At 33.5% G+C, this 21,314-nt stretch overlaps 3 protein-coding genes across 3 annotated transcripts; 1 reads left to right on the top strand and 2 right to left on the bottom strand.

The window, feature by feature from the left end:
• The first annotated feature begins 4,014 nt into the window (after positions 1–4,014).
• LOC140829922 (gibberellin 2-beta-dioxygenase-like) lies at positions 4,015–6,133 on the top strand. Its single transcript, XM_073193207.1, has 3 exons — positions 4,015–4,526; positions 4,847–5,201; positions 5,735–6,133. The coding sequence occupies exons 1-3, from the start codon at positions 4,024–4,026 to the stop codon at positions 5,975–5,977; spliced, it is 1,101 nt and encodes a 366-aa protein (XP_073049308.1). The 5' UTR covers positions 4,015–4,023; the 3' UTR covers positions 5,978–6,133.
• Positions 6,134–6,887: 754 nt separating this feature from the next.
• LOC140829127 (uncharacterized) lies at positions 6,888–8,893 on the bottom strand. Its single transcript, XM_073192128.1, has 5 exons — positions 8,639–8,893; positions 8,090–8,257; positions 7,477–7,716; positions 7,339–7,398; positions 6,888–7,265 (listed from the first exon to the last, which is right to left on the bottom strand). The coding sequence occupies exons 1-5, from the start codon at positions 8,753–8,755 to the stop codon at positions 7,161–7,163; spliced, it is 690 nt and encodes a 229-aa protein (XP_073048229.1). The 5' UTR covers positions 8,756–8,893; the 3' UTR covers positions 6,888–7,160.
• A 1,016-nt stretch (positions 8,894–9,909) lies between these two features.
• On the bottom strand, positions 9,910–11,717 carry LOC140830305 (glucan endo-1,3-beta-glucosidase 11-like). Its single transcript, XM_073193588.1, has 3 exons — positions 11,383–11,717; positions 10,138–11,199; positions 9,910–9,914 (listed from the first exon to the last, which is right to left on the bottom strand). The coding sequence occupies exons 1-3, from the start codon at positions 11,453–11,455 to the stop codon at positions 9,910–9,912; spliced, it is 1,140 nt and encodes a 379-aa protein (XP_073049689.1). The 5' UTR covers positions 11,456–11,717.
• Between the last annotated feature and the right edge of the window lie 9,597 nt (positions 11,718–21,314).

Consider the following 21,314-nt stretch of genomic DNA (forward strand, 5'->3'; position numbering starts at 1 on the left):
TAATAATAATAATAATAATAATAATAATAATAATAATCGATGATAGTTGATAGTTCATCTGAATAATCTAAAAGATGTAATTATACTTAAAAAGTGAAAATAGTCAAATTCGTCATATAAGTCAACCTATTCTAATTTTTGGTATTCTAACTAGTTTAAGTTTTGTATAATACAGTGACTTTGTCCTTTGGAACAACAAATGATTTTTACGAAGAATGTATTTTTTTTATCTAATAAAAAATCTCAAATTTCATGTGTATATATAGAGTAATTTATTAAGGCCAATTTGGATACATAGCCTAAAAAAGCAATTAAATAAGTTTTAACTTTTAAAAGTATTTTTCTTAGAAAAAGGTTGAAGTCGTTTTGACATTTTGACAACTAAATAAAAATCAAAACATTAACCAAAACATAAAAAGTTCTTGTATGAAAGAAAATAAAGTGTTTGATTACAAAAATTGATTTTTTTTTAAAACAAAAAAAAAAGTGTTTTTATCTCACCGACTTCTCGGATCAAACGAATTCTAAATCTTTTGGTATTTGAGTATATTTTGTGTAAGACTGTCTCACGATTCTTTATTTGTGAGATGGGTCAATCCTACCGATATTCACAATAAAAAGTATATTCTTAATATAAAAAGTAAGTCAAAAACTTATGTGAGACGATCTCACGGGTCGTATTTTGTGAGACATATATCTTATTTGGATAATCCATGAAAAATATTACTTTTTATTGTCAATATCCATAGGGTTGACCCGTCTAACAGATAAAGATTTGTGAGACCGTTTCACAAAAGACCTATTAAAAAAATAATATTTTTTCGTGGATGACCCAAATACGATATTCGTCTCACTAGACCAACTACCATACTGGCCCCGATATACGCCGGATCTCGCTAGCTAATGTTACTTAGCTTAAAAATTTGTCTTAACGTGATTTGAAAAGGTTGTGTTTTAGAAAATATATATAAACAAAAAATATAGAAAAAACATTTTATACTTAAAATGAGATTTTTATGTTACAAAATGAACATGGGTAAATACGATGTCCTTTCTTGACAAAGAAAAATAAAGTTTGACGCAACCAGACGACAAAAGCTGCAATAATATATATTGAGATTATTATCATTGAAAAGTTTTTGATGTGATCTATAATATATTTTTTTTACAAAAAACTTTATATACCTTTCATATAAATCAAAGGATCATGTCTTAAAAAGCACAATGACTCAATTTAATGTTATCATGTTTATAATTATGTTTTAATAATTTTTGAGTTAATTCAACAACATAAGGGAAAAATGGCATATTCAATGCTTTATTATAATCTTTTTTGGGGTTAAATATGAGTATCTATTTTCTCTGGAGGAAAATAAATGGCTACCGACTATAAATTCTGGAAGGAGTGGAATTTTTTTCATTTATATTTTGTCATAATCGAATAATCAATATGATCAATTACTCACATCACCGGTCACCACGCCAAGACGGCGGAGCTTCAGCGACGACGACGTCCTACTGGAGCTGGAGCAAACTTCCGGTTAGTATTTCCAATTTTAGTTATTTTAATGTCATTTTTTGGTATTCAGTTCTCCTTCACCTCGATTTTATTGCTTTCACAAAACGCAGAAATCCATTTAGACTCTAATTAATTCCAGCAAAGACAAATTAAGTTCTAATATATGCTTATTTAAATAAAAGTTACGATGCTTCCATATTGGAAGCAGCAATAAATATGTAGAAATAGTAATATGAGGTCACATCCTTGGGCAAAAAACCCTGGCATCGCCCCCATTTTCGACGTTACATGAATTACAGGGGGCCCCGATAAGCATCTAGTATTTTCTTCTCCTTCTTCTTCTTCCAATCAAATCAACTCCATAAATCACAAAATAATTTCCTGTCCATTTTTGTACATTTTTACATATTTCTACCTGCATTCTTTAAATATCTACATATTGTCTTTGAATACATTTTTAATAACATGAGCTTAACAACAATTTTAAACAAGATATGATAAAGATTAAAAAATAATTCAATTTTTCAGATATAAAAATAAAAATTTAATATATAATTTTTCGATATTTAAAATCATTCAAAATTTGAAAATAAAATATAATATTCATAAATTATTATAAATCATTCGAGATTCAAATTTCATATTCTAATTTTATGCACACTAAAAAAAATAGATATATACATTAATCTTAATAAATTTGGAATCTTTTCTTGAATTTGAACTAATATTTATTTCACAACTACACTTTTTTGACCCGAGATTTTTCACAAAAAGCACAACGATATATTTTTCTTTACTTTGTGTATCCAAACTCCTAATTGGCAAAAACTTGTGTGAGATGGTCTCACGGGTCGAATTTGTGAGACGGATCTCTTATTTGGGTAATCCATTAAAAAGTATAATTTTTTATGCTAAGAGTATTACTTTTTATTGTGAATATGGGTATGGTTGACCCGTCTCACAGATTAGTATCCGTGAGACGGTCTCACATGAGACTCACTCCTCCTAATTATTCAAGAAATTTTTTTTAGTAATGAATCAAATAAAAACACCCGACGAATCTAATTAACTTGAACATTAAGAAATGATCGAAAATTTGCTCGACAATGACAACGATTTTAATTCAAATCAAAGGGTAAAAGACAACGGTTTTGGTCTTTTGAGTCTTATTGATTCAGATTTTACTTGCAATGTCTTATTCTTTTCTTCGTTGAAAAATCGGTTCAACATTTCAAATTCTATGTAAATTTATACAATAGATCGGATATTTAATGAATTGTGGACTTATCACCTGAACCGACGACCTATTAGCTTGCGGAGCTCTCCATTACTTGATAAGCCCACGAGGTGAGCATTCAACCAAATAGAACCGAATTTTTTTCAAACTGAAACGATCAGTTTATTTACCCTAACCAACAATAAAAATCGGTTAATCCAGTTATGATTGAAGTAACCGATTTTTTAAAAAAATAATAGGAAAAATTATGATGAATTTTAGGGTTAAAATCATGTGCTACACAAATATTTAAAAATATATGAAAAATAATATTATTTAAAATATGGTTAATTCAATTAACTGATTAAAAATCAAAATCAAAATCGAACCGAATTAACCGATTTGACAAAAAAAATTTAAATGAAGCAAAATTTCAAAATAACCGAATTGTCGAATTGGGTTTTTCTCTTATTTCGATTTAACTGAAAATTTGTTCACTCACAATAATATTCTTCAAGATTTGACTTGATTTAATGCATTTCAATCCAAATCACTCGCATGTCAAATATTTTATTCATCCTTAAAAGCAAATCTTGTAAAATAAACGAAATCCCCTGTACAAGACTTTGACATAAATATTACGACAAAAACTTGTGTGAGACGATCTCGCGGGTCGTATTCGTGAGACGGATCTCTTATTTGGGTTATCCATGAAAAAATATTATTTTCTATGCTAAGAGTATCACTTTTTATTATGAATATTGGTAGGGTTGACCCATCTCACAGATTAAAATCCGTGAGACGGTCTCACATGAGACCCACTCAAATATTACAAGCAAATTGCATTAACATCCGTTGTAAAAATTCCAAAAAACAGAAAACGCAATGTACAAAATTAATTGCATTTGGAACTTTGTTTTTAAAAACTAGACATCAAACTCCTTGCAAATGAGAAAAATATGGTTAAGTTAAAAAAAAATAAAGTTCAACATGCCTGGTTTTTTTTTAAAAAAATGGATGACAAATTAGCCTATTAATATTTTTTCATGGGCGTTTTCTGAATTTCATACTTTTCATAGGGTTTTGTGCAATTGGCCACTAATACTATATAGGTGAAGAATATGCGCTGTTAATGATTGTAATTTAATGATAATTATGACCCTAATCTTTTTACTTAATTCAGCAGATCCATCATATTTATCATATTATGTATATATTACATATACCTTCAGAATCTAAAAATGATACTGAAATTGGAAATCTATTGGTTCCCGAGTGACAGTATAAAATGGCGTCCATCTCCACTGCCCAACATGTAATATCAGCATTTAGCATCTTCCAACATATACGGCCCACGGCTCAGTTTTCCGCGAATATCACAGCCATGGTGGTATTGTCTCAGCAGGTCGACATTCTTGATAATTTTTCCCAAGTAAAAAAATCATATGAATCCACTTTTACAGGAATTCCAGTAGTTGATCTTTCGGACCCTGATGCGAAAACTCTAATCGTTAAAGCCAGTAAAGAAATTGGGTTCTTTAAAGTTGTCAACCATGGTGTTTCGATGGAGTTGATCAGTAAACTCGAAGACGAGGCCGTCGGGTTTTTCGGGCTACCCCTTGAAGAGAAACAGAAATCTGCGGGGAAGGCAAATCCATTCGGGTATGGTAACAAGAGAATCGGATGCCGTGGTGATGTGGGTTGGGTCGAGTATCTTCTGTTCTGCACCAACCAGGAACTCATTTTACAGGACGCTGGTGCCGCTCTTCCGGCAATCTCGGAAAGTTTAAGGTAAGTATTCGAGAATGGATCTGCATATGGTACATGCATGTGATGCTACTACATTCTCCTATTCTGTGATAATATTTATGGAAAACAACGTTTGAAAAATAGCAAGTTTAATAGAGCACTCGTGTACACAAATCATTAATAATGTGACATTGTGACAATATATATTTTGGTGGGAGAAATTAAAATAAGTACATGGTAAGTGGTAATTTTGGTTCCTTTCCCAATATCCGTACGTATATTAAGTATCCGAAAATAATCTTTTGTTATTTATGGTGAACCACAGTGAGAGAACTTTGACGGGCGTATGTATTGGAATGTAGGTGCCTTGTGATGGAATACGTTTCATCAGTCAGAAATTTGGGCTGTGAGGTTCTTGAAATGATGGCAGACGGACTGCAAATTAAGCCAAGAAACATTCTGAGTAAGCTGATAAAAGACGAGAGAAGCGATTCTTGTTTTCGGGTGAATCACTATCCACCGTCTCCAGAACTCGAAGCATTTGGTGGTGGTAGAAATTTGATAGGGTTTGGAGAGCATACAGATCCACAAATAATCTCTATTGCAAGATCTAACCACATAGAGGGCCTACAAATCTGTCTGCAAGATACAATTACCTGGGTCTCAGTCCCACCAGACCCCTCCGCAGTTTTCATCAATGTTGGTGATTCATTGCAGGTGCGTACGTATATAATCTAAGCTTGTTGCAATTAATTGGTTATTATAAGTACGTATATAATTCTCATGTAAGGAAGATGATCACCTCTTGTCTCTGTCGAGTTTGTGTTTTTGCGTGCTTTTACGAAGAACGCTTTTGTTCAAGATGTGTTAGTACCGTCAAAACGAAACTTAAGCTTACTCCCGAAAACAATTATTCAAAAGGGGGAGTACTACACGTGCTCGCGCCATCGTCGCTGACATTGTCTTGTCCCATGTTAGCTTCAGGCTTACATTCTTCGTCCAATTAACCCATTGGATTGGTGAATACACTCGGGCCGCTTTCTCTTTTTGCTCCTGAATCTGGGGAAAAAATATTAACTTTTGTCTAAAAAAACTCAATTAAAACCACCCCTGAATCCATCTTACCATTGGCCTCAATTTTTGGCCACACGTCTAGTATTTGATCATTGTTTCATATATACAGTGACTTGAAAATGTATATTCGTATATAGTGAATGGCACATGACGTGGTACTGCTGATTAATGTGCAGGTGATGACAAACGGCAGGTTCAGAAGCGTAAAACATAGAGTGTTGGCCGGTGGTTTGGGGTCAAGGGTGTCAATGATTTTCTTTGGAGGGCCACCTCTGAGTCAAATTATTACACCTTTGGCTCCATTGATGCAAGAAGATGAGGAAAGCTCGTACAAAGAATTCACGTGGTGTGAATTCAAAACATCAGTTTACAATACAAGACTGGCTGATAATAGACTTTCCCATTTTCAGAAATCATAAACATTACCAATATAGAAATTCTATGTTGACTTGCCCCATTAGCTACGTGCATCCAATTATATGTGTTAGGACTACCTATTAATGCATGTTCTACATTTATATGCGTCGAGAGAAATTTAAGAAAACAAACGAAGAATACATTTGTTTGACCAAGAATTTGAAATATAAAATTCTCAATTTTTAATATTTGTTAGGCCTTTGTTTTTCCAACATATTTAGAGGTCATTATGAAATAAGAAAGGACACAATCTAAAAACATAAAATAAATTCGTTATACTTATATTGTGTTGAAATGCTCAATGTCCATGTGGTCTTTTTCTATGGAAAAACAAAAACGATAAACACAAAAGTGGACAATGAATCTGGGCTGCTTACCGAGAAACTTGAAAATGTAACTAATTATAACTTATATTTTCTATTTTATTTAAAAAAAAAATACAAAAGTATAATATATTTGCATTACAATAACAACATACATAGGTACGGGAAAGTTCAAGAGAAGGCCACTTTCTTCGTCTACTCTCTCCCTTGATCGATCCTTTCAAACATCTGCATTCTTGTCCTTTACTGCCTTAGGCTTGCATACAGTTTCAACACTGTCCACCATGGATTCAAACAAGTGTTGGAGCGAACAGATGAGGTAAAAAAAACTCACCTTATATAACTTCAACAATGTGCACGCATTAATCGGCCAAAATAGGATTGAGGAGAGCCAAATGTGGTTTCTCAAAGTGCTGATTTTTTTTTTGATAGGAAGTTTCTTAAAGTGCAGATTCAACTAATCATATACTTTGAAAATCACTCCATTGTTGTATACCCCCCAAAATAATGTTCCTTGTTGGCAGACGTCACCAATCCTGGAACCTACTAACATAGGTAGCCCTAAAAAACCTGAGAACTTCCACCCCTCTTGTTTAAAAGCAAAATTCATTTCAAACAGCGTTTAATGAGTAAAAATAATTGTCTACATAAGAACAGTGTTACAGGTGGGAAGTAATAACCTTGCAGCATATCGAATTCCAAAATCTATGACAAATAACGTAACACATGGCATCAAGAACCAAAATCTATGACAAATAACGTAACACATGGCATCAAGAACAAATTACAAGACAAAACACCACAGTTACACCACAGGTGTTCAACCACACCTGCTTATTGAAACAGAGCTCTTTGGAAGTTTTCAGCGATAATTATTCATAGGGTCAGCAGCTTTTCCAGATCTTGCATCAGTCCACGCTTTAGCTATTGTTCGCTTCATCTCCTCATCACCATCCTCATACATATTCTGCAAATGGATAATAACTCATTTATTGCAAATACACATTGAGTAAGTTAAATTCGAGGTTGGATGAAGATACCTTCATCAAGTCCATTATACCAGCCATCGGGTCGCTGCCTTTGTCTAAATTCGGCTTCAGCTGCACAGTTGTAATGAGAATAACTTAGTATTAAGTCTTAAAATAAAGAAAATTCATATCAGAGTGTCGAAGAATTACCTTATCATCTTTGAAGTGCAAATCCAACCAGTTACCCTTGGAAGCTTTAATTAAAGAGATAACCACCCTTTTAGGCTTCACAATCAATTTACATTTTTCAGGCACGATCTCCTTGTTTAGCTTAGGTACAGCACACCGATAGTTCTTCCCTTGTACATCATGGAATTTCACATCAAAGGACATTGGTTTGAAGTCTGTTTCAGTCTTCTCCTTGTCAACCCCCTCCAATGAGATATAAATCTAGGAAAGAAGAACAAAACTTGCCATTAATAACGGCTTATAAATAAAAGCAATAAAGAATCTCAGACAAATAGCACATTTCAAAAATAAAACGTAATAAGTAGCATTAATCACAACGCAATAACTTATTGAAACAGGCAAGTCTATGCAACGAGTAATATCAGAAAAAAAGACTTCTACATAAACACGTAAGCTGCAAACTTCAACAGCTTGTATTGAAAAATCAGATATGGCCAATTCAAGTGTAATGGTGTAATCTTTCACTCAAGAGAGACAAGCATAGACGAAGACATGAACCCACCCTATGTCAAAAGACGAAGATATGCATTTCTACATCAACAAGACAAAAATCAATTACAAACATGAATTTAACCTTCAACTGATCACTGTCCTGATCCCAGCTAAAGGAACTAAGAGTAGCATAATTCAATGTCGGGTTTGATGCAGCCTTTGGTAGATTTGGTATTGGAGTCGGTATGTGTACAGCTGAAACTGGAGTTGGTGTTTGAGAAGATGGTTCCGCAGCAGCTTCAGTAGATAACTGGAAACAACGTCACAAGCAATTAGCATAGAATGTTCAGACACAAAGTTATGAATGATAAAACACTCTTTTCTCCCATATTTTAAAATATTCAAGAATCCTCTTAACAAGTATCGTCGATAGGTGTTACCATATCACAAACACACACACAGCTTAATTAAGAATGAAAGAGTAATAAGCTTTGTATGATCCAAATAGAATCCAGAGGAGCTCAATCGATCACAAGTAATGATTTTTATCTAGTTCGTTTCAAATTAGATATAATCATCAACAAGAGATACCAAAAGGTAAACCGCCATTTAACCAATCAAATCGGAGCAGATACAAAGGAGATTCTACCAACTAAAACTCAAAAGAAAAAACAGCTAACGAGCCAAAAACCTTTTCTAAATAAAGAATCCCAGAGGAAATGATGGAGAGAACCCGAGGCCTCTTCGCTATGCTTTGAAGCTGTTTCAGTTCCTCCAAGTCTAGAAGCAAATCTTCACTGCCCGCCATTTCAATCTCTCTGTCCAATGAAAACAAACACTCTCCGAATTACTGAACTTCCCGATGAAGAAACAGTGGTTTTATGATGCTGAGGGCCTTGAATTCTAGTCTTCCAAAATGTAAATTGTAGGGTTTCGAGATTTTAATCGCCAAAGAAGATTCTAGATTTCGTTTAATGATATTTGATACTGGACCGTCTGTTTTAATTGGGCTACATGTGATATTACTCATTTGGGCCCAGTTAATGAGCTAGATTTCTTCACACTGTGATACATATATTATGTATGAATTGATTAACCAACTTTTCAAATGTCTAATATTATGTTACACATATAAACACGTGTGTCTCGATTGTTGGTAATTATAAATATTTTTAATTTTATGACACTTTAGTCAGTTAATTCATATTTAACAAATAAGCTAATAGAATTTAGATGATCCCAAACTATATATAAAATTTCTTGCCAGTCTGAACGTGAAAAAAGCACAAGTCCAAACAATTATATATATCCTTCGTACAATAAAGGGAACACAATATGTAATCTTCAACATATATATAGAGAATAATTTAGATAATATATTTACAATGATAAGTACTTGAATCCCGTCTTCATGGCTAACTTTTCCCAGAATAATTCGACTACGGCGAATCCAGACAAATCAATGGCTCGCGCGCTGATGATCCACCACAAAATGAATATAAATCGATTGCATGATTTGATTTCTTTATTGTCTTGGATCCAGCTTTCAAGAGCTTTCAAGTCATGTGATTTTCTTCGGATCGTGGAATATAGCTAATTTCTCCGCGACGTTCTCTAATTTTTGATAATAAATATACAAACATACATATCCAAATCTAAACATATAAGATACACGGAAATGAAGAGTTAAATTGCTCTCAAAGAGTTAACTAATGGTAAATTTGTGTCTTTTAAATTATCTCAAAATTAAATTTTTAGAATTGGCGATGTTATATGCATGTGTATATATAACAAACAGAAATAAAAGATATAGATAACTTAGTTTGGTGAGTACTGGACTAATTCCTTCCTTTGAAATCGATAATATTACTACGGACTTCACTATAATTGCCTTCTCAAGGAAAATTTGAAGGCCAGCAGATATAGTAGTACTGATTGCAGCAAACTCTCATATCCTTCGGTTTAACCTGTTCAAGTTCTATGGTAAGAAAAAGAAAAGGAAAAATGAAAGCGTATTTTGTTATTTTGTCGAGTTATTTATTATCTAACACTGATCAACCATTTTTTTTGAAAAAAATAACATTCGAGGTTGATCGGTTCTATTTTCCGAATATCCTACGTGCATAGATGTTATTTATTACAAATAAATGAAGATTGAATAAAATAAATAAATAAATTTAAAACATAAACAAGTATTTACCTGGTTTGCATTTGAAGTTAAGGAAATAGAAGCCGTGGAGGTTGACGAAGGATTCGAGAAAGCATAAAGCCCGATATTATAAGCCATCGTACCGTTGGGCTGGAACAATCCATAATTCCTCTCTGTCGTCGGGCCGGGTTTCATGTCTTCATTAAACAGAGCAAATAAATAAATCTCGAGTCTCGTGTTAGGTCTCAGTGGAGTCCCTTCATTTTCCAACTGCCGTCTAAACAAATTTCTATTATAAATCGCTGCGTTTTTTATGGTGGCTCCGATTTCTTTTGAATCTCCATTAGAAGGCCAGCCCGTTTCTGAAACCCGAACTTCTATTCCTCCGAACCCTAATCTCGCCATGGCGAAAATGACTGCATCAACTTGAGCATACAACATGTTGTCGTAATGGAGATTTGTGTACGGGTCGACCATTCCTGGATTTGGGTTCATAAGTACGTAGTTCAAAGGAATATTATCCGGGTCATCTTTGAATGCGAAGTACGGGTACGCGTTGATCCAAAATGGGGACTTGGTTGTTGCAAGAAAGTTCAGAATCTGGGGCATTATCCCGTTGAGCTCCGTCTGGAAACATCCCGTTGAAGGCGGGTAGGATTCTTGAAGAACTGCTAGAGAATTTGGTGAGGAGACTTTAATGAATTGATCCAGTCCCAGTCGAACCAAAGCACTGTGGATGTTAAACATGGCGGGGACAAGGTAGGTTATCAGCGTGGTGTCACCGCCGGTGAAAACCTCATTCCCGACCGAGATTCCTGTAATCCTCGTAGAAGGAAAATAAGGTTTAATGTGAGTGTAAACCCATTGAAGGGCTTGGTTTGAGTCCGTTAACGTGGGCAGAATTTCGTTTTCCACGGTCACGATGAGTTGCATAGTCGAGTTAGCAAACGATGTCAAGATTCGAGGGTTCGTGTCGTAGATTCGCGCTTTCGAAAGTTTAAGTGATTGCAGAAGATCAAGAACTTTATCTGGTGGTAGCAAATTGTCGGCCACTTGGCCATAGTTGATGCCCAGTGATTCTACGTCGCCAATAAACCTTAAACCTGTAATCAATGTAAATCTCAATCAATATGATAATCACAACTTTTTAATTTGATATTTTGTTGGTCGTCCACGCATTCAATAATATGATAATTAGAGTACTTATGGATGAACGAGGCTTCACCATATATATAAACACATGATCAAGAACGTACGCCAAAGCAAAAGGAGAGGAAGCTGCTTACCTGATAAATTTAGAAAGATGGATGCAACAAGAATATGTATTAACACAAGATTCTTGCTCACGAGTTTTCCCATTAGAGAAATTTTAAGCACTAATAAAATTATAGAAAATTGAAGAGGGCAGCAAGATTCCTGCAGGTTCCTATATATGATTCTTAGTAGCTAGTCAAGAAAAGGGAGAAAGGGGAATGAAATGGACGTAGAAAAGAGAAATTTATAGGTAGATCGAGTGTAGCGTGAATTCTTTTCTTTACTTGTTTGGTCTTTAGTTTATACGAAGGAGAGAAGGTTTCGTTCGGTTGGTGCTTTGCCTTTGGCAGTTTTAGTGGTTGCTTTGAATGACATGGTCTTCTTCTTATAATTTTGATAGCTTCTTTTTAAAGGGGCTATGGTATTGTGGTCTTATAAGTTATACAAACTCTTTCTTCATGCAAAAGCAAAGAGGTCTTTGAATCCCGGCCATTGCTTTTGTTTTCAGATTATTTTTATTTATAATTAAAGCCCAAATCAGTGGTATGGACGAAGTAAATATGCCTTCATTTATACTAGCGGTTAAGGCACACGCATTACGTGTAACATAATATTAGATATTTGACATATTGTTTAATCAATTTATAAAATGAATATTTGACATTTGTAATTTGATATGAATATTATAATTAGTGTGTTTGTATACATTGTTGTGTATGGCAAAAAATCTATTTAATTCTCTATCAAACTTAATTTCAAAAAAAAAATATATAATAATATTATGGTAGAAAAAAGAAAAGTTTTTTGCGTTAAAAATACTAACCGTAAGATTTTTTTTAAACTGAGAAGTTTTCAAATGTATTGGTATGGTTAGAGCTTCCATTTTTGGGGAAGATTTCAGATGTAGGATTGACGTGGTTGGAATTATTATAATTTATATGTGATTTATATGTGGTGTTGAAGAGGAGAGTAAAAAGGGAAGAAATTTTGGTGTCCTCTTCAACCAGTTGTTCTAACCCACTCACACATAATAATATAGTATAGATATTTATCTGAATTTTTTTATTTGAGAGTAAAAAGAATGGATATCTACTTATGTATTTTTATTTCTATTTGTGAGTATATAATATTACAAAATTAATTAAATATGTTAAATTTATCAAGAAGAAACGATTTTTTGTTCTACGGAATCATTTGTAAATCTTCTCTTTTTATTTTAAAAAATAATTTGAATAATGAATATTAACAAAATTATTTTGAAACTTTTTGTTTTATATTGTTGTACATGTATGTTAATATTAACACAAAGTCCGTATTTCTTAACAAATTCTACGATCGAACGCATGAGGTCCGGTGCATATCCCCATCCATGCATTCAGTAGAAAATTTGAAATGAAATTTTTGGACGCAAAAATTATTAATAATATCTTTTAGTAGACACTTGTATGATTCATATCAATATTGTTTTTTTATTAGAACATTCATATAATTTTGTGAATATTGCTCGAATTTTTTCATTTTGAGTAAAGTTTACTACACTAGATTACTAGAATTCAAGTAGATATCAACCTCGTATTTTTTATCCTTCACATGTAAAACCAATATAAACAGAGGGAAATTCCAATTTCAATCATGTAAGTTGGCATATTTTGATATGAGTAGGTCTCATGTGAGACCGTCTCACGGATCCCAATCTGTGAGACGGGTCAACCCTACCCATATTTACAATAAAAAGTAATACTTTTTCCATAAAAAGTAATACTTTTTCATGGATTATCCAAATAAAGATCCGTCTCACAAAATACGACCCGTGAGACCGTCGCACACAAGTTTTTGCCTTTTGATATTTAGTAATGTAATTCGTTAAAATTTGGTTTTCATCAAGTAACTCAATTTTTTTTTCTAAAACCAATAAATCCGTCGAATATTGCTTATTTTGTACTGATGCTCTTTTACATGACTTATGCGATGAAAATAAAGTTTATTTTACACACATTAAAATATACATAAACAAAAATAAAGAGAAACAAAAAAAAATTTCATCTCATTTTAAAGTATTGGATGTCGTTTACTTTGTTTTTCTTTTTCTTTTTTATTAGATGAATTTTATGTTAATAATATGAGTTTTATTCTCGTCACAAATGTCACGTAGAGAGAATTAGTTTTAAATAAACAATATTCGATCAATTTAATGTTTTAGTAAAACAAAAACAATGTCAAATTACCATAAGAAAACCAAATTTTGACAAGTTACATATTTAAACCCAAAGTAAACCAACTTACATGATTCAAATTCTATTTTCTCTATAAATAAAAAATATTTGTTGTTTCATGCTTTCAAACTAAGTTGACGACGGATGGAATAAATTGAAGTCACAATTATATATTCTCTTTATTTCAGTTGCGCTCGATTGGTATATATTATTTTTAAAAAATATTTACGAATGGTTAACATGTGGCAAACAATAATTTACTAATTTAGTCCATGCTTTAGGGGACCAATAACATGGATTAAAGTAACTGCAGTTTTTTTTTCCAAAAAAAAAAAACATTTCTTTTGAATATTGTAGAATATATATTTCCCATAAAAATTAAATAACTCTAATTTCCCCTTTATCATATACCTAATTGCTTTGCTTTCGTCCCTCGTTAATCATTCTCACGTTTAAGGAAATTAATATGTACCATGTATGTACGTATTTGAGAGACATCAGTGCGCAACTGATATAAATTATTATCATTGAAAAAGTTTAAATTATTTTAAAATTAATTATATATTCATTATATAAAGACCGAGCGCTTGCCGCTTTACCAAAAACTATAGCTGGTGATAATGATGCAACTCAAATCTTTTAAATCGCACAGCAGCTCAAGCATCACGGTTCGATCGCTCTAACAAGCAGGGACAATTATTGCACTCAATACATTATATCTTATTAATATTATTATATCTTTTTTTACACAAATTATTATATTAGACACAAAGCTAGCACAATACAGGAAAATATTATTTTTTCATTTAACCAATGTTTTTTTTTAATCGAAAATCATTTGTCGGTTAAATCATTGTGCCTAGATAATATTTAATATGTCTTCACATTCTTTCGTTTATTGTAATTACCTATGGTACCTATTATATATAGATGCTTCTTTTTCCACTTTTTAGATTAATTAATGTTGTATGGTATATATATTATTAAAATTATATGTTGATCAAGGACGTATCTACATTAGGATTATGGGAGGCTATGACCTAGCCAATTTTTTTTTTTTTTTTTTTTGGTATTTATATAGAGACCAAAATAATTAATAATGTAGTAAAATTCTTACCTTGTATGCGTTGTTTCTCTGAAATTTTTACATAAAATTAGCCGTATGATTTTGGTTTCTCAAATCCTCAAAAGCAAAAACTTGTGTGAGACGGTCTCAGAGATCGTATTTTGTGAGACGAATCTCTTATTTGGATCATCCATGAAAAATTATTACTTTTTATACTAAGAGTGTTAATTTTTATTATGAATATTGGTAGGGTTGACCCGTCTCACAAATAAAGATTCGTGAGATCTCTCACAAGAGATCTACTCAATTTCAAGTATAAGTACATATCCGTAGTCCCTTTTGTTTCAGATTAATGTTTAAATACTGTCAATAACCATTGTGTCATATGAATATATTAAAAAGTGAAATTTTTAACGACTGGGAGATTAAAAATTACAATTCTTGATTAATGAAAATCTAATTTGTTAATTTGATCAATTATTTGTTGTTGGATCAAAATAAATTATAAGGGTATGAAAAACATAAAAGTTTCAAATCATATTTACTATCGTATTACTCTGAATTCATGAAATTCTCAAATGAGTTTCAAAATGTATAATGTACATAATATTTATTATATTTTTTTGATAATAATATATAATTATTACATTAAGTTCAAACCAGCTAACTTTAGCTCCTGGACCCGTCCATGATGTAATGTTGATGATGTCCAGAGGCGGAGCCACATGGCCGGGTGGCCCAAATTTTTTTTAAATATATATGTAAATTTTGTATAGTTTTGAAATAATATTATATTAGTCCCGATAGATCAATTTAAAATATTAAATATTTTATAGTTTAAATTTCAGTCTGGGCGGAGCCATATTTCTGGCATGCCACTGATGATGATGTCAAAAGCAAAATAATTATAATATGAATCATAACTGTGAGTTGTGAGCATGATACGCATAGTTGAATATCCCACTGCAGGCTCATTCAAACTTATAAGTTGATATTAATAAATATATATTACATGGATGATAGAAGACATAAAATCCCGAGTGTTTAATTGTTGATAGAGAATTAAGTTTCGTACGACTGAGTTATATATATATGGGATCCCTGTTGGCAAAAATTAGGAAACATTATTGGTGGAGGTTTCAAAGCAAAACTAAAGAAAAGTGGAAGAATTTGGTGAGTGGATAAGAAATCAAAGAGTAGAGAATGACAATGTGTTGCTTTAGTATTGTGTCTTTATCTTTAGATTCCTTGTCTTTCTGCGAAAGGCATTGAAAGATATCAATAAATTACTTCGATGAAGTTTTGAATGTCAATAATAAATCATGCTAGATTAAATAAAATCTACGGTTGAATTTACTTATGCATGCCATAATTTTAAATACTTGTATATACATGCTTGATGATTGATGAATCTTGAGCACTCGTAAGCAAATTCAAGGGATGCTTGCGAGGGTACGTTTTTAAAGCTTCTTATTTTGTGGACTTGGATGCACGTTTTTCTCTGGCCCGGGAGGCATGAAAGATTAGGTAAACTGATCGTAGACACTACCCATCTATAAACGCAGGACACGCTCCCCTATGTCCACGAGAGTGTCTACGTCGGAAATCTTTCCGATGTCCTACTAATATTTTCTTATTTGAGTGTGTGCAAACAATGCGACTCGGGCTCACCATATAAGGTCAAGAGTACTCACAAGAATTAAAGGACATATTCCAGCTCGGGATGTTGTCTACCCAGCTTATATTTTTGTGACATATAAAACCTCGGTTGCTCTACAACGTAGTCTACTCCTGCATTGATGAGATCATTCATGTGTGTGCAGAATTAATATCCTTTTCAAAAGTTGATACATCGGTACGTACGTAGGAATCGAGTTATATGTCAAGAGGAAGTTGGGTTTCTTCGGAAAATTAAATGGCCTTTGCCAAAAAGCAAACCCACCATCTCTTGTCTCCTTTCGGCCGTTAAGTACAAAAACACGCCTTTTCTCGCCTAAACTCAGAAACTTTGTAAGATTAATCGTCGAAGTCGTGGAAATGAATACAAAGCAAGATACATACATCAACGACGAATCAAACCCGAATTTTAATTTAAGAAGCACTGATTAATGTTTGATCCACAACTCAGTATATATTTCATGCATAAAAACTATACTAGAGTCATATATTATGCCTAAAATTTCATATTATATTGTGTTATTGATTAGTTATTATAAGATAGAATTGCATGATCTCGGTCTAAAACAATATTACTTAATATATGATTCCCGTAAGTTAACGAAGAACAATTGGGATGTGCATGAAGAAAGGATTAAAATTTTCTAGAATGTATGATTTTAGAATAAAATTATTTTCACTTTGTTGTATACTCAATTCACCTACAAATAGCAAATTATATTTTGTAAAATAATATTAAACTATTTAAATATCTACTTAAACTATTAGTCTAAATGGTAACAAAGTAGATTCGTTAAAGTGGTGATTAGATGACACCAAAAAGATCACCCAAATGTGTGTGTTCATGTTAAAGAAATATATGTGCATTGGGAGCACACGTTGCATGCATCTACGATTTTTTGTCTATAATAAATATTTATTTTTTTGTTTTAATTTTTTTCTTTATATTTTGTTGGGAGTTGAGAGGGTTATTTTTTAAAAAAAAAAACAGTGAATCCCTTGAGGTATCGAAGATGGTTTTTATCCACCCCTATTTTATCATACACAAAAACTTTTCTGAAACAGTATCAAGAATCAATTTTACGAAACAAATATCTTATTTAAGTTACTCATAAAAGCTATTATTTTTTATTGTAAATATGGATAAGATTGTCTCGTCTCACGGACACGAATAAAAATCTGTGAAACCGTCTCACAAATTTGTTTAGGATAAATATTCGTGAAACTGTATTAGAAAATGCATAATGTTTGTTATAAAAGTAAAGATAATATACATCTATAATATCTTCAAATAAAAAGACTCATACAACAAGTGCTTTTTGTCTCTAAAGCACACAAAAAGCACACCGTTTTCTTCTACAAAATATCTTTATATTATGAAAATTAAAGTATAATAAAAAAAATTCAGTCATAACATTTAAAAGGAAAAAGAATGATCCACCATAATTAAACTTTATTTAAAAATTTAACGTGCTTATAATTATTATTACTACCGAATTTACTACGTATACATACACCTCATACCAAAATTTACCAAGCATGATATCAAGTCATAAATTGGAGATATGAGATTACAGATTTAGATATTGCCAGTTTATTTCAATTACTTAGCACAGATATATACTCAGGCAGGTATTTCTGATCTCAATGGATAAAGCATACCGAATCATATTTCCACAATGTGACACAAGCACGCATTGTCGTAACTGGTAGTGAGTTTACATACAAACATGTGCTGAATTGTGTTTCCTTCATTATTTACTTCGAAGTAGGCAAGGAAACTTTTGCTAACGTGTTCAATTTGAAGACAGCGATACGTGGAAATGCATTTTGGTAGCAAAAATGGTCCTGGTCCGATCCATGTATACTCATTTTATATATGTCACTTAGTCACATAGAATTCGAGATGCGTGCACGCTACAAATATTTCAACTCTTGATTTGAATTGATTTCGTTAGTAAGATAAATAAAACGAAGGAAGAAACCATATAATGGTAAGCTAAAGAAATCACCAGCAGATGTGCTCACGGTTAAAACAACTAAATTCAAACAACTAAAGGATCACAATTGAGGAAAAGATACTTCAAGTCTGGACCGGTTTGTAGGCGAACCATTTGCATCCAGTGAGGATTACAGGTCTGAAAATCCTTTCGGGTTTCGAACTATGTGAAAAAATCACACCATGATACAGTTGCGAGCGAGCAATACCAACGGTTCTCATGATAATAATCTCATATCAGGAGTCAATCAAATTATGTTTCATAAGCTCCATATCATTGCAATATTGCTATATTTTTTGAAGCAGGAGCGTTTTACTGGTTTAATGACCAAGTTTAGACTTCTTGATGCAATAATGATGAACAGAACCAGAGGAATAGCTGGCTAGAGTATATCAGAACAATACAAGAGGATGCACTGTCTATTCATATGTCAAGTTATAGTTTGCTACTATAGATGGAGTCAAAATACAGAAAATCGCCCCGCTCCGATGCTGCTGAAACACTCGAGGGCGAGGTTAACTCGACCCCACCCCTGCTGGCAGTGCCCGCAAGGGTCGATCAACGTCCGAGTCAATTTTTTTTTTTTACAGGGAGGTGGGCCCGGATCAGTCATGTGGAGTGATCCGGACCGTTCATTGCTCGTGCAGGCACAGTGCCTGCACGGGCAGGGTGAAACAATCCGAAAAATTGATTCTTAAACAAGTTTCAAGATCACCCAAAAGCCTTCGAGGTGCATGATTAACGACGTAGGAAAATTCTTCCCTCCTCGTCTCCGTGTGAATACAAGTTTAGAAACAATTCGAAACATGATACAAAATTTACATACTTCTATCAATATTTTCCCCGGTATGATATATATTTTGAATAACATATTCCAGTCAAAACTCCACTAGAAAAGTATCCATAAACTTGAAGAAAATAACTTGCACCAGCAAGAAAACTCTGAATCAATGTTGAACAGAATCCACCATTGTTTGGTTCGTGTGATCATACGATGACTGATATAACACATACATAATACAGGACCATAGATCAACATAGATGGATAACATAATGATTATAATTTGTACAACCTGAGGAAAGTTTTGTGTTAAACAGGTATGTATTATAAATTTTAAGTCTTATTCTCCTAATCAAACTATGATAATATGCATTCTAGAAGATCGTGTTTCCGATTGCACGATGCGAAAAAAAAAATAATAATAATCCGCAATACAACTTAAGAAGTCAAGGAAATTCAGAACAAGACAATCAAACACATAGATCCCTTTCGTTGCGATCCGATCTCCATCTAAAATTAGCCCATCAAGAACAGAAAAGGTCGAGAAAAACGGCAAAAGTTCGAACCCAGGAACAATTACCGAGAACCAACAGTGCGTAGTCAAAGTGAATCACGATCAGACGGCCTTGGAAACGGTGGAAGAGGCAGCTGCATTGGAATCATCAGATTCATTGTTATTGGGATTGAGAGGTGCGTCGAGGGTTTCATCGTCGGGATCGTAGTCGGGGTTGAGATTACGATCGATGGCACCGCGGCCACTTTCGAGACAAGGCTTGCAAGCTATCTCAAACGTCAACCATCCCAAAGCCACCGCCGCAATGGCTATCAGAGCCGCCGTTACAGCCCCCATCCCCTGTTTCCTCCGCCGCAAACTCAGCTTGTTCGACAGAGGAAAAAAAGTCGTTGAAGCAATGCGACTCTTCTGATCCATTCTAGAATGCGACTCTTTATCACAAACTGTTGTCCTCTTGCCATGTGGCATGTGATTTGATTGGATGGTGATGATGAGTTGGAAAATCTCCTCTCAAATCAAAATTCCATTTCTTTTTTTTAATCGCAAATATAACCTAAAAAATAATCAATCACGGTGCATTGGGCCTGAGAGTTGGAATGGGCCATCGCACAGAGTGGATTGATATAGTGTCCAACCTCAGCCATTGCGGCCCAACGCTTGAACTTAAGCCAATTAAGAAATTTTCGTTAAGATCTTGTAATAAATATATAATTTTGATTGTCCAATCCAAAATTTGAAAATATTGTCCTTATTTTAATCGAAAATCGTGAAACAAAATGAGGCTCCTTAGCGGCCAGGCCGGTCCCTTATAACTGTTAGTGCCAGACTTAGGCAGGTCTCGATTAACCAAGAAATAGTTTTAAATTATGAAACTCTGAATTTGAAAAGGAATTTAACAGCATACCTATATACTTCAAATCATAAATATGTAAAGGTGAGTTTTCGGTTAACTAGGGGAAACCTATTCCAAAATTTAACAACAATGATCAACTACTGACTACAGTTGGTCCAACTAGATTAATCCGTGTCGGGTTTTTTCCGAGCCGACCGCGGCTTACGGTTTTTCTCGGGACCAGACAAACCTTATGGGGGAGATTTATACTTCCACTAAAAAAGCATGCATGCTAGCTAAGCTGCATGCCCATATGCCCCAACTTGCTTCTATTATAGCTCAACAAAGTTGCATGGCTAATGGCAAGTGGCGTCCCATAAATCAGGCTCAACTTGTCCATTTAAGAAAAAACAGTACCAAGTTGCCTCTCCTTTGCTCCTACAAATTCCTTATCTGATGTGTTCTGCTGTCTGAAAAAGGACTATCTCCAACAAAAGTCGATGCAAACTTTTAACCATTTGGTACTCAAACACCCTTTTCTTTCCCCGACCGATTGAAAGATCTTAATGCGTGCCTTTCTATCTCTCCAAAAGTTTAGGCCGCTTTTTATCCTTTCTCAAACATCCTTTCCACCGCAACTTGCACAGGTGGGGTAGTCGGAACGGATTTATTTGAGAATATCGTTTGGATCATTGACACTCTTTTCTTGAATTGAAAAAAAAATAATCCTAACCTGCTATATATATTTTGCGTACGTCGGCCTAGCTTGTATCCGAGCATCCCGATAATTTGAACAAACTTGACGCACAGTTTTCCTATGATGAAACAAGTAATCCGCGGAGTGAGAAGTCAACAATGTGGAGCCTGTAATTTTGAATTGC

This window comes from Primulina eburnea, chromosome 4, assembly GCF_022965805.1.
Source record: "Primulina eburnea isolate SZY01 chromosome 4, ASM2296580v1, whole genome shotgun sequence".
Lineage (NCBI taxonomy): Eukaryota > Viridiplantae > Streptophyta > Magnoliopsida > Lamiales > Gesneriaceae > Primulina > Primulina eburnea.